The 13,564-nt window shown below is 40.8% G+C and overlaps 1 protein-coding gene across 1 annotated transcript; it reads right to left on the bottom strand.

The window, feature by feature from the left end:
* Window positions 1-538: 538 nt before the first annotated feature.
* Window positions 539-10,256, bottom strand: LOC142486216 (interferon-induced protein with tetratricopeptide repeats 5-like). Its single transcript, XM_075584854.1, has 2 exons — window positions 10,127-10,256; window positions 539-3,364 (listed from the first exon to the last, which is right to left on the bottom strand). Exons 1-2 carry the CDS (start codon window positions 10,129-10,131, stop codon window positions 1,900-1,902), a joined length of 1,470 nt encoding a protein of 489 aa, XP_075440969.1. The 5' UTR covers window positions 10,132-10,256; the 3' UTR covers window positions 539-1,899.
* Between the last annotated feature and the right edge of the window lie 3,308 nt (window positions 10,257-13,564).

The following is a 13,564-nucleotide window of genomic DNA, read 5'->3' as shown; positions in this document are numbered from 1 at the left end:
CACGCATCTACACATTAATACTCTCACTGCCAGGCACCTGACCATACAGGATTTAAGCACACACTCATCCCGTGAGATTTTCCTGTAGAGCCATTCCCTGAGCAGGTAAGTAGTTTAGCATTGTATGAGCAAATGTGCCCAGCAGAGTGCAGCGCGAGGAGGGTCCGGATGATAATGGCTTTGATTGGAGGAAGATGGCGCTGTGGGAGGAGCTCAGGTGAGGGAGAGGAGGAATGAGGCTGTGGCAGTGATTTGAGGATTAGGAGTAGGAGCTCAAGAGTCATTGGCCCAAGTACTCGGTTTAAGAACCATCCACCAAGGAATACCCACAGGACAGTGGGAATGGTACTGTGCATCATAGCTGCTGCCCTGACAAAGTATCTTAGTGTCTCCCTTCCCCAGCAAAGTCCACTTTCCTTCAACCGTATCCTAGAAAACCCCTTTGGCAACGACCCATGAACCCGAGGAGTGCAAAACTGAGGCATGATGAGAATTCTCAAATTAACCCAAACTACTAAATAGCACACAAACACATTTTATTAACATCAAACATTTGTTACGAAGCATTAATTGATATGTCAATTTCATTTTGAAGTCTACAGTACATTGCATAACATGAAACATGTATATGAAGAATGTTACATTTTGTAGACGATTTTAGTGTGTGCTATACTAAAGTTATACAATTTAGTATGGTTCTCAATCAAATATAAACATCATGCAAATTAATGTTTGCTGTTTTAATTCTGGACTTTCTTTTTGGAAGAAATACACTTAAGCAGGTATTACAATATCCAGGAACCATATTACAATCATTATGCAAACTTTTTATTACGCAATTATTTTCTCAACGTTTTAACCTTTCCATTTGGTGACAAGCAATTGAAGAAGAAATTTGTATGCTGCACACCACAAACAAAACAATGCATTCAATATTAGCGGTGCTGCTGGGTCAAGGGGTACCTGTCCTGGTGATCCTGATCTGAACTGAAGATAAGGGAGATCCAACGCACAACGGATTTGCTAAATAGAAATTTATTGTGCCACACGTTTCGACCATTAGATCTTTCTCAAGCCTGTCACTTGAGAAAGACCTAACTGCCGAAACGTTGTTTGACACAATAAATTTCTATTTAGCAAATCTGTCGTGCGTTGGATCTCCCTTATCTTCAGTTTAAGCAATTGAAGAAGCCTCCACAACTGGAGCATACAGCCATATATACATTCAAATACATCTGCACGCAGATTGCAACTTTGCAATGGGACTGGAATAACTACTGTATTTATCATTAATATAGGGATTATTATAATTCTATTGGGTGAGTAATATACCACCGCTGCATAGTAACTTTTTTTCACTTGGGGTGTTTGGGCTTTAACTGTGGGGGAGACTCACTACGTGCCCTTTTGGCGTATCACACGGCGATCAGGCGTTAACTTCCTTTCTTATCAATGGCAAACACAGGATCACAGTGCGATATCCCGCGTCCGCGCGTAGTGAGTCCTGGCCTTTTTATTATGTTTTTCTTTCTGTAAGAACTGTCAATTCTCTCAGTGGCTTAATTCAGGTATTTGTATTGTATTGTTCTGCACTAAATTACCTGATCCTATATTTGCTGATTCTTAACATTTTTGCTGTTTTGAACTTTGTGGCCATAACAAATGTGAATGCTCATTGTGCTTAGCATGTTAGCTGTGCTGTGATCTATAAGTGGTACACAATATTAATCTCAGTCTTCACTATACAACACTATGGTTTTCAGGTACTTCCACCACTGATATATTTGACAGCAGTATGTATTACGGTGTGTGACAATATAATAACACTGTATACTAAGTATATAGAAATGCATGTAAGTGTTTGCATATTCTTCATTTACACGTTGCAAAGCCTGTAATTCATATTTTCAATCTCATGTCACAAAGAGCACTCAAGTACTCTTCATTATAAGGATCACATTCATGGGCTTTTTCATAGCAGTCAGTTGCTTGCATATTCTCTCCATTCAGCTGATGGACAAACCCAAGCAGGGCAAACCCAGTGGCATCTGACGGATTTCTTTTTATTATTTTTTTAGCCAACTTGTTCAAATTCAATGCAGATTTTTGTTTTGTTTTGGTTTGAATGCTTATCATGAGCACCTCTTTGTAATGTCTTATGGCTTCAGATTCGGATTTCCCGTGATATTCTTCATAAACTCCATAACTGTAGTGGATTTGTTGCTTCTCTTCACATGTGAGATTTTCCATGCTTAGCACTTTTTGAAATGTTTCTTCTGCTTTTTGGAATTGATTTCCGTCAGTATACATGTTTGCTAGATCAACGTGTGCGTATACAAAAGATGGTTTCAACTCCAGAGTCTTTTCAAAGTAAAATGTGGCATAATTAATCATTTCCCTTATTTGTTCTGTGTAGGTACCAGTGGGTTGAAAATTGAACTTTGCAGCCTTTGCATCTCTTTTCAGTTGTATCATATTTTGTCTGTAACAAAGACCTGCCTGGTGGTGAAGAAATCCAGAGCTGGGAGTCAGTTGTATTGCTTTTTGCAGAACATCAAGAGCCTCCTTCGTCATTCCTTCTCTCCTGTAAAATTTTGCAACATAGCGAAGTAGATATGGATAATCTGGTGTTTGTCTACGTGCTTCCTCAATGCACTTTTTGGCCTCTTCAGCTTGGTTAAAATCCTGATGTTTCAAACCAAGAAGAGCCCTGACCACTGTATCTTTTGGATTTAGCTGCACGGCACGTTTCAACAGTTCCAGTGATAGAAGTTCATTAGTCGGGCACTTGGTTTCCTTGAAACCTTCCAAGCGATACACTGCAGTTGCATAGCCCGTGTTCCACTCAGGATTTTCTGGGTCGATTTCAAGAGCCTTCTGAAAACATTCTTTGGCTTTTTCATAGTATTCTCCACAAATCGTTAACACACACCAACCATGTTCACCGTATATCTCAGCAAGCAGGACATTGCTACTGAGAGCGGTTTCAAACTTCTTGTGAATTGTTGCCACCTTGTTAATATAGTCCTGAGCCTTTTCTAATTCGTTTGTATGATAGTACAGCCATGCGTAGTTACCATAGGTCACAACGCATTTAATGTCTCTTTCATCAGATTGCGTTTTTGGGATATGCTCTTCAGCTATTCCTAGCTGGGCAATGGCTTCCTCATTTTCGCCTTTCAGATGTTTTATATAGGCCAAAAAATTGTAGATCATGTATCTGCGTGTAGTGATTAAAAATTCAACTTGATCGTTAAGCCGCTCTTCCATGTTAATAATATCACAATCCTTTTTCAGTGACTTCCATGTAAAAGGGCACTCCAGCTTCAAGAGGCTGGTCTTCAAAGAACTCTTTAAAAGCTCACTAAGAAATAAAAGAGATTGGGCATTAGCTTGTAACAGCATTATACTATGAGGCTGCTATTTCATGCTACAGTAGTTCTAGAATTTACAGTAATACTGTAAGTACTATGATGTAAAAAAAAATGGAACAAACTTGCACTCTCCCCGTCTACTCTAGCAGTGGACAAATGTGTCTTAAATAGAGGTGTTAAGATCCTGCAACCATACTGCTGATGCACACAACTACAAAATACCATATTGGATTAGCACTCAAAAAAGAAATCAAAGAAGATAATAATAGACTCAGGTGTCACTTTTGGTCTCACCAAGTTTCTTCTTTAATGTATCAAAAATCATCAGCAATACAAACATATATAAGAACACACAAGGAAAGGTAAGTCAGCAGACAGACAGCCTGACGAAGGGGCGAGGAGGCCTTGAAAGTTTCTCTAATTTGCACATTTACTAGTGTCTGCTGACTTACCTTTCCTTGTGTGTTCTTATATAAGTTTGTATTACTGCTTATTTTTGATACATTAAAGGAGAAACTTGGTGAGACCAAAAGGAACATGTGAGTATCATTATCTTATTTGACATATTTTGCGAGTGCTGATCCAATGGGACATTTTGATAACATGATGTAAACCACATAGATATTTCAACTAGACGTGCAAAACTTTCACACAAGTTCATGCAAGTGGTGAATTTGTGTTACAGACACACAGATATACAGTATACCATTAGCATATAGGGATTTGATTTGAGGATCCTGATCAACAAAATGTGTCAACTCTCTAAATCAACTCCAAAGAGGCTGACGTTTTTTCACCTCCAAAAAAAACCTAATTGTCATGCTATTCAATAAACCCTGGAGAGCTGTGATACACAATCATTTTTTCCTTGGCTGCCGTAGGGTGCATTCGCAGAGTAGAAACCCAATTGCACACCTGGTGCTAGTGTAAAAAATATTAATACACCTATAAAATCATAGTATTATTGACTGCTAAGTAACCATAGTGGTCATACTTGAAAACGAGAGGTAATTCTCAATGTATTACTTCCTGGTAAAACGTTTGATAAATAAAGGTATTATGCATCAAGCAACGGATTCAGGTTTTGTTCTGCAGCACATTTGTTTTCAATTTTTTCCCCTCCTTGGGACATCAATTAGCAAATACGTGAGTGTGCGAGTGTGCAAGTGTGAATGTGTGTGAGTCTGTGTGCGTGTTTAGTTTTTTCCTCTTATCTATATATTACAATGGCCTACAGACCTATTAGCAATTATTTGTTAATAATCCGTTCTTATTATTAGATGGAGGATAGTTAGGTATATAGGGGTGGAGATAGTGGGAGTAGATGCTGGGGGCATGTGCCCCAGAGAGAGAGGTTAGGCCTCCCTGTGCGAGGTGAGAAGGGTTAACCCCTTGTATGCCTCAGCAGCAGGGCCGGTGCAACCACTAAGCAACTTAGGGTGGCACATTTTGGGGGGCGACGGAAAAGGTGGAGGAGGAGGACAGTGGGTGGCAGGAGAGGAGGAGGAGAATGGCAGGCAGCAGCGGGAGAAGAGGAGAAAATCAAGCAGCAGTGGGTGAAAAGGACAGAGAATAGTGGGAGCGGAGCAGGGAGGTAGAGGATGGCCGGGGAGGCATGTGCCCAGATCCTCCCGGCCACCCTGCTCTGCTCCTGCGGTCCTCGGTCCTCTTCTCCAGGCACTGCCTAACATCCTCCTCTGCTGCCCTGCTCTGCTCCTGCCATTCTCTGTCCTCTTCTCCCACCAACACCCGTCATCTTCCTCTTCTGCTGTACTGCTCCTGACATCTCCACTTCAGACCACAGAAACCAGGTAGTTAAGAGGAGGGGTGAGAGAGGAGGGGGGGGGGTAGAGGAAGAGGAGGGGTGAGAGGCAGAAGAGGAGAGAGTGACATAGGAAGAGGAAAAGAAGGAGGCTGAGAGAAGAAGAGGAGGAGTGTGAGAGTATGAAAAGGAGGGGGTGAGAGAGAAAGAGGAGAAGGAGGCGGTGACAGGAAGAGGAGAATGAGGGGGGTGAGGGAGAAAGAGGAGGGTGGGCGAGTGAGGAAGAGGAGGGGATGATAGAAGAAAAGGAGCGGGGGTGAGAGGAAGAGGAAAAAGAGGGGTTGAGAAAGGAGGAGGGGGTGAGAGGACGAGAGGGAGTGAGAGAGGATGAGTAGGGGGTGAGAGGAGGGGGTGAGAGAGGAAGAGGAGGAGAGGGGTGATTGAGAAAGAGAAGCGGGGGTGATTGAGGAGGAGGGGGTGATTGAGGAGGATTGTGAGGGTGTGAGAGAAAGGAGGGTATGACAGAGGAAGAGAAGTGGGAGGGGGGTGCGAGGAGGAGTGGAAGAGATGGTGAAATAGGAGGAGGAGTAAGAGGCGAGGTGAGAGAGGAAGAGGAGGAGGGGTAGGGGGTGAGAGAGAGGAGTTGGAGGGGGTGTGAGAGATGGGGGTGAGATGAGGGAGGTGAGGAGGGAGGGAGAGAGTGGAGAGGGGTGAAACGATAGAGGAGGTGGGGGAGTGAGACAAGAGAGGATGGGGAGAGGGTGAGTAAGAATGGGGCTGTAGGCGGACGCTCACAGAGGTATGCAAGGGAGACTGATTATAGTGAAATTAAATAAGCCTTTTATTGCGCCTTTTCCTTAACATCAGGAAACCATCCAAACAATGGGTAAACAAAGCTTCTGTTCACTTGGGAGTATTTCTAGTGAAATACTATGCAGTTCACAACTCCCTTAGATAAGCATGTCTCCCAGCCCCAAACATATAGCATGAAATGAACAGATATAAAAAGTCTTGTAAATAAAAGTCTTACACTGGCGACACACTTTATTCGAGCTCGGCTAGTCCCACGAATTCGGGTATACCCGGGTGTATTGAGGTTTGTGACTGTTTTCTGCCCGAGTGCATTGGGTTATTTTCCAGGCAGGGATTGAAGCATTTTATTCCCGCTGGCTGCAATACTGCACAGTATATATATATATACTGCATTACAATTCATGAATTTATGCCATCTGGTAGACACGCGAAGCATTGCAGCCTATTAAATCCTAATCATTATCATTTAACAGATCAGCCGCCCGTCAGCCAGGCATGAACCCAGGCTGGGAAGGCAAACGCAACGGGGCTTGTCAGAGGTGAGGAGCGGCGCATTCCAGGTATCTGCCAGGTACATACTGGGTATTTGCTCGAATAAAGTGTGTCGCAGCAGTATCTGTTCCTTGTGGTTTGGAGGGAAAATCTTCTCTGTTCCTGGTTGCTACCTTTTCTTCAGGGTTTGTCAGCATTCAGGTTTAGAAGTTTCCCCTGTGTCTTGAAAGCAGCTCTGCTGTTTCTTCTGGCAGGGCTCAAGACAAGTTTCTCCAAGTTCAGCTCAGGTGTGAGCTAAGGAGTCTCTCTTCCTGTCTCAAAAGACAGGCTTTTCTAAGCCATCTAATCAGGCAGGTGGTGTTTGTTAATTGACTACCAGCAGTTAACCACCACACTGCTGGATTAGAGGCACATTACCTGAACAGGGATAACTCCCCTGTTACAGGGGCTATAATAACAAAATAAGAATCGGAAAGTTTGGGGGCGGAGCGGTTCTGAAGGTTTGTCTAGGGTGCAGAATACCCTTACCCTTACACCGACCGGCTTAACAGTTAATAAGGGATTGCATGTAATATAATGGGTAGTTCGGTAGATAATTACTTCCCACCTTCTGTCTCTGTAAGTTCTCCCATTTACTATTTAGATTGCAAGCTCTTCATGGCAGGGACTCTTTCCTATTGTTTTATGTATGTAGCGCTTATTTGCATTGTGTTATAATATTATGTCACATGTATTACTGCTGTAAAGTGCTATGTACCTAGAAGGAGCTATAGAAATAAAGATATATATACATAATTAGTATTATTAATCCTTTAGGTAATATGGTGGACATGACGGGATGCACCATACATGATGCACGGCTACATGACCACGATGGTTACTAAGGGGTTCGTCTTTGAAGTCTTTTAGTACAGATTGAATCCAGGTATAAATTCTAATTCATTGTAGAGCTGCATCTTCCGCAGTGAGGATAGAATTTAACAAAAAAAATTTTTTTTTTTTAATTAAGCAAAAAGTGTAAAAATGTCTCAGGAGAAGACGTCCCAAATTATTTTGTAATATTCTAGTGAAAAGAGTAATAATCAGTGGTTAAAATGCGTACAAATCAGACAGAGATGTCAATTAAAAAACAACTGAACGAAGCAGTAACATAATTTTTTTAAATTCATGTCTCTTTAGGGATTTGTCTTTATTGTGCCCAATAAAATTTTAAAGGAAGTTGCTAAAATAATTTTTTCTTTTATTTGGAGAAATAAACATTATTACTTAAAACAATACATTTTAGCAAGTATATGTTAAGGGAGCAACAAAGATTTCAAATTCAAAAATAAAACACTTTTCTAAACACATTTGTTTGCTAAAAATGTTTTGTTGGGGCTTTAGTTATTATTCTAAATCAAAATAACAATATATTGAGTCACTTGGAATTTTTATATTAGGCTATTTCAATTACAACTCAGGAATGTGGACTTGTTTTTGGTGCCATTCCAACTTGGAGGGGTGTTCTGAAGATATGGTACAGAAAGCATGTTTGTTATTGAGCCTAGAGGACAAAAAACTATGAATTTGTACATTCAATCTAAACCCCTTCAGTGTACATCTGTGTCGCCCCAAATGCGGACACTTGAAGGGGCTCCCAAAGAGCTGCTCCCCTCTGCACAGGACCAGCGTGCTAAGGGTTAACATTTGCTTGTACTTTGTGGAATGTCAACCACACCCACTGGAATGTTAATGAGCCAAGAGGACAAAGTACTTTGAATTCGCAGCTGTATTCCATCTGAACTCCTTCAGTGTACATCTGCGTTGTCCCAAAGGCGGACAGCCTTTGGAACAGGCGAAGGGCAGCTAAAGGGTGTGAGCCATTTGCTGATGTTTGGTGATGTTAAAGCTTCTCTATTTCAATCTGAAACTCACCAGCCCTTTATCCCCGGTACCCAATTTTCCAACTCTATCTGTCCATGAAATGTCTGTGAATTGATGGTATAACCTCTGTTCTTTTAATATAACCAGGTATTGTTATACATCTGTGCCCAGGACATACTTGGTAACGAGGTAGCTCTCAATGTATTACTTCCTGGTAAAACATTTTTTATAAATAAATTGACCAATCCCCACTTTATTTGGCATCTCTTCTATTTCTGGGTAAAAAATGCAGATTTAGTAAAAAAAAAATCATTTTAATCAGAGCATCACTCAACCCTTTTTCTCCTGCAGTTGGTTTTTGGAACTAAATGTTATTCAGTTCAATGGGTTAATGTTTGGTCTCTGTGTAATACATTGCTGCCCACCAATAAAATGCATTTTTTTAATCAAATTATACACCAGATTCACCCTATAAGAAGTATGTTATCAAAATTTTGCAGTGATAATCAGGTTCAATACCCGGTGTCAGCAGCATGTGACCTTGGGCAAGTCACTTTATCTCCCTGTGCCTCAGGCACCAAAATCATAGATTGTAAGCTCCACGGGGCAGGGACCTGTGCCTGCAAAAATTCCTGTGCTGTGTACCGCGCGCTATACTGTAACTGTGAAGCAATTTGAGTCCCACTGGGAGAAAGATGCTATATGAAATAAAGTTATTATTATTATTATATTGATGAGATTTGTGCTTTTTGCTTGATGAAAAAAAAGAAACTGTTACTTATGTATTAACTGTAATTACATTAAAACCTTTTGGAAACAAGCTAGTTTTCTGGGGAGCATTTGTTTAAATCCTGTACTTAATATTCATGACAGCGGTGTGCTGCTTTAATTCATTGGGACAAAAAGATAACAACAATGACATTTGATTCATAGAACTTTTTCCTAAAATGATAAATAAATGAACTATTAACTAAATGAAATTTTAGGACAAAAGCCTTGTTTTACTCTATTTAAAATATAGGTTGGACAGTACTTTCCTTCTATCCTATTAGAGATAAGGATTGTATGAACACTGCTCACCTTAATAATCAAATGCTAGGGTAAAAAGTGGTGCATGGGATTATTAACAAGTGGATAGGATTGGTCAAAAGGTGACCAACAAAAGGAGATCCCATAGGTATGCACTCAACTGATATATAACTCTATACGAGTGTAGGTTTATATACTGTATATATATATATATATTAGACCATATGGGTACCAGGAGGTTAAAATACAAAACAAAAAATTATTTATTAAATACTAATGGGTACACATCTAACAAAAAATAATTAACTAATTTAAAAGTAATCTAAAATCTCTAAAGAAAGTGATAACGGAGTAGGTCGGCAAACACAGTGGGGTGTACTGTATGGGTATATAGCATTAGGGGTATATTAGTTAATTATTTTTTGTTAGATGTGTACCCATTAGTATTTAATAAATAATTTTTTGTTTTGTATTTTAACCTCCTGGTACCCATATGGTCTAATATATATATATATATAAACCTACACTCAGAGTTATATATCAGTTGAGTGCATACCTATGGGATCTCCTTTTGTTGGTCACCTTCTATCCTATTATGTAGAAATCCCAATAGTTAAGGCAATTAAATCTTCTTACCATGGATGTCAATTTGACAAATAAAGATTCTTAAGAACAATTTAATGATTCTTTTTAACAAATAAAAATAAAATACAAATCTGTACATTTATACTATGTATGACCACACTCAAAATCAAATAAGGCTAGTATATTACTGCCGGATAAATATATTTACCTCATGCTGATACAGTATCTGGGTAGATTTCTCTCTCCTGTGGCTGTTGAGCTGAAAGATGCTGTATGTTGGCTCTGGTCACTGACTGGCCTTTTATACTGTACAAGACACACTGTGGGTATCGCATGATGTTTTTTATTGCTGCAGTCATGAAGTGAATCGAAACTAGAAACTGAAACTTAGTCTGATCGGCTCTCCAGATAATGATGTCTTGTCGGAGAGACTGAAACTGGCAGAAACACTAATACTAAAACAAGCCGTGTGACTTTCAGCAGGTAACAATAATGATAATAATAATAACTTTATTTCATATAGCTCTTTTTTCCCAAATGGAACTCAAAGCGCGTCACAATCACAGCATAGCGCGCGGGACGCAGCACGCTACATAGGATTTATACAGTCAGTCCCTGCCCAGGTGAGCTTACAATCTATGTGTTTGGTGCCTGAGGCACAGGGGGATATAGTAACTTGCACAAGGAGCCGACATGTTATCAGTCAGTCACTTAACCAGGGTTGCCACCTTCTATTAAAGGTTAACCCGGAGCCTTTCTTTGCAATAAACATTTTTAAATTTATTTATTTCTTACTTTTATATTTATTTCTCTTACCTGCGGCAGCGGCATCTCCCGGCATCTCCTCTGCCTGTAAGGTTCAGTCAGCATGGCTCTGTGACGTCAAATGGCACACGTTGCCATGACAACGTGGCATCACGTGGCGTCAAGCTGCCATGACAATGGGACGCATCATGGTGCCACGTGATGCCCCATTGTCATGGTAACGGAACACTGCATTGCATCAGGTAGCGTCCTGTTGTCTTGATAACTGGCGTCACATGACCCTGTGATGTCACGTAGCGTTTCGTTGTCATGGCAATGCGGCGCTATTTGATGTCATGCAGCCATATTGACGGGATTTGCAGGGGGAGATGCCGCCGCCTGGAGATTTTTCTGGTAAGCCCGGAGATACGTGGCCGAAACCCGTAATCTCTGGGTCAAACCCGGAGTGGTGCAACCCTGGCCTTAACTCACTGAGTCCCTCCTTCAGCCCGCAGGGGGACTGTTCTTGAGAATGATTATTGAGTTACCTGGAATTTTTATATAAGGCTTTTCCAATTACACCTAAGGAATGTGAAATTGTTTTTGGTGTTTTTCCAACTTGCAGGGGTGTTCTGAAGATATAGATATCACGTTTGTTATTGACCAAGCCCCACTTTCTTTGGGAACTCTACAATTTATGCGTAAACAATGCAATAATTGGTTTACTAAAAATCATTTTAATCAGAGCATCACCTCAACCCTCCTCCTGCGCTTTATCTCCCAACGCCTCAGACACCTACAGTAAATAAATGGTACATTCTAGAGAGCACGGACTCATTGTGCCTGCCGTCAGTGCAACTTAAGAAGAAAATATTATTTAAGTAATAACCCCAAAGAACAGGGCATTACTGGCCAAGGGGTCATTTGGGGATCCAGGGATACAGTGGAGTCCTATACTTCCCCGGGTCCGTTTTGACTCCTAGAGGCGGACCTATTTAAATTCACACAGTCCTACACCTTCTATTAATATGTGAATTGACGTCCATTTTACACCCACTTTTACCTACAATATTTACACACTGAGATGATAGCGCTGACTGACCATTGTCTAATATGCGAGTTACATCCCCTCTAACATCCTATTTGGTATCTTGTACATCTGAGTAAGGTTTGCAAACATTGCACTTTGAAACGCAACTACAATCACCTTACATGTGCCGACAACCTTTGGCACCATTTATTGATGCACCCTTGTCATAGGATGTGACTCACGGCCGGGAATTGTCTTTCATAAAACACCAACTGTAACTGGCTTGACAATTGTGGAAAGTAACTTCTGTATGAAATGATGTACTTAATTTGTACTGACTGATATTATATCTTATACACATAGGTAGGGATATACATAATACATTAATTTGGGCTTATAAAGTATGATGGGCTCTCAGCACTAATGTCTGTGTAAACTTAACGGTGGGTGATACCGCCATACCTGTGCCGCCCCTTATCTCCGTGATTGGTCACGGAGTTTGAACACACCTCCTACAATGCGGATATAAGGATAAGGGACTGATCTCTCATCACTCCCTACACCTTGACAAAGCGCCGCGTAAGACACGATATGCACGTCGGCTTTTACGAAGTCACCACGGTGACATCAGCAGGGAGCGCAACAGTGGAGGTTTGAGAGGAACGACGCCTGAACACCTCACGTCTGCTTGTACCTACCAGGTCGTATATGGCTTTATGCACATGCATACGCTGTCTTAGAACACATTCTGTGACTGCCAAGTTACCATCATCTTATAATACGTTAGGGAAAGTACTGCGTACTGGTATGCCACTGACTTGACGGCAGGCATTGTATTGGGATATTTATCCATTACTCTCCTTTGTCGCGACATATCTGGGGCTATTGAGGTATTTTGCATCGCTATATCTGTCGGCTTCATACTAATATGCAGCTATGCACTGAGTCATATTTAGGATAATATTACCTTTTTCATTCATCAGGTTACAACAATTCTGCTCCGCTGATTGTTTGAAGCTGTAAAGTGGTGACAGTGTATGCTGGCTATTTTGTACTGTGGCGGATTCTACAACTGCAAACAGTGGTAACATTCGTGTACACACCTGCTAAATACTGCATGAGCTGGATATGGTTTACTACTCATCCGGTAACATTAGTGATACATAGCGTGTGCTGGCTATCTGCACTGTGACAGGTTTTACAACTGCTAACGGTGGCAACATTCATGTATACACTTGCTAAGCACTGCATGAAGTGTGTTTGATTCATTAATCACTTGGTAACAGATACACTAGTGATACTATTCATAACAGGGATATGCACCAGTCGTAGCTTTTTGCTTATTGTGGTATTGTATACCTATTGTGACCTACTGCAGTCATAGTAGATTTGTTCTATTAAGACACTATACACAGGCGACTGGTTGCCTCTCTCTTGAAGGGCTACCATTCCCACTATGGGGCCTTTGCAGGAAACGGTGATAAGCCCTATCTCGACAGTTTTTTGGAAAATATGCCTACAGCAATTCAGTAAATGCCGAAAAGCTGGCGAGATTAGCAAAATCTGCCGTTTTTTGGGGGGCGGAAATTAAATATAATATATGTGAATGATGAAGCCACTCTACAAATGAATAGGTGCAGGGTGGCTTAACCCATTAATTACTTTTGCGCTGATTAACCGTTATTATTATTAAGGGGTTAAGTGACACCAGAATATATTTGCTATTTATTTTTGTGCCAACGGACTTTGCTTGGGTAAGGGCTTAATATTGCTGACGTAAGTACAACTGTCTTTATTTTATAATGCTAGTTACTGTGTTTAATAATGGACAAATAATCTATTATCCATAATAACTTTACTTTATGTGTGTTT

Source organism: Ascaphus truei, unplaced genomic scaffold (genome assembly GCF_040206685.1).
Source record: "Ascaphus truei isolate aAscTru1 unplaced genomic scaffold, aAscTru1.hap1 HAP1_SCAFFOLD_787, whole genome shotgun sequence".
Taxonomy (NCBI): Eukaryota; Metazoa; Chordata; class Amphibia; order Anura; family Ascaphidae; genus Ascaphus; species Ascaphus truei.
This window is presented reverse-complemented; position numbering and strand designations above follow the sequence as displayed.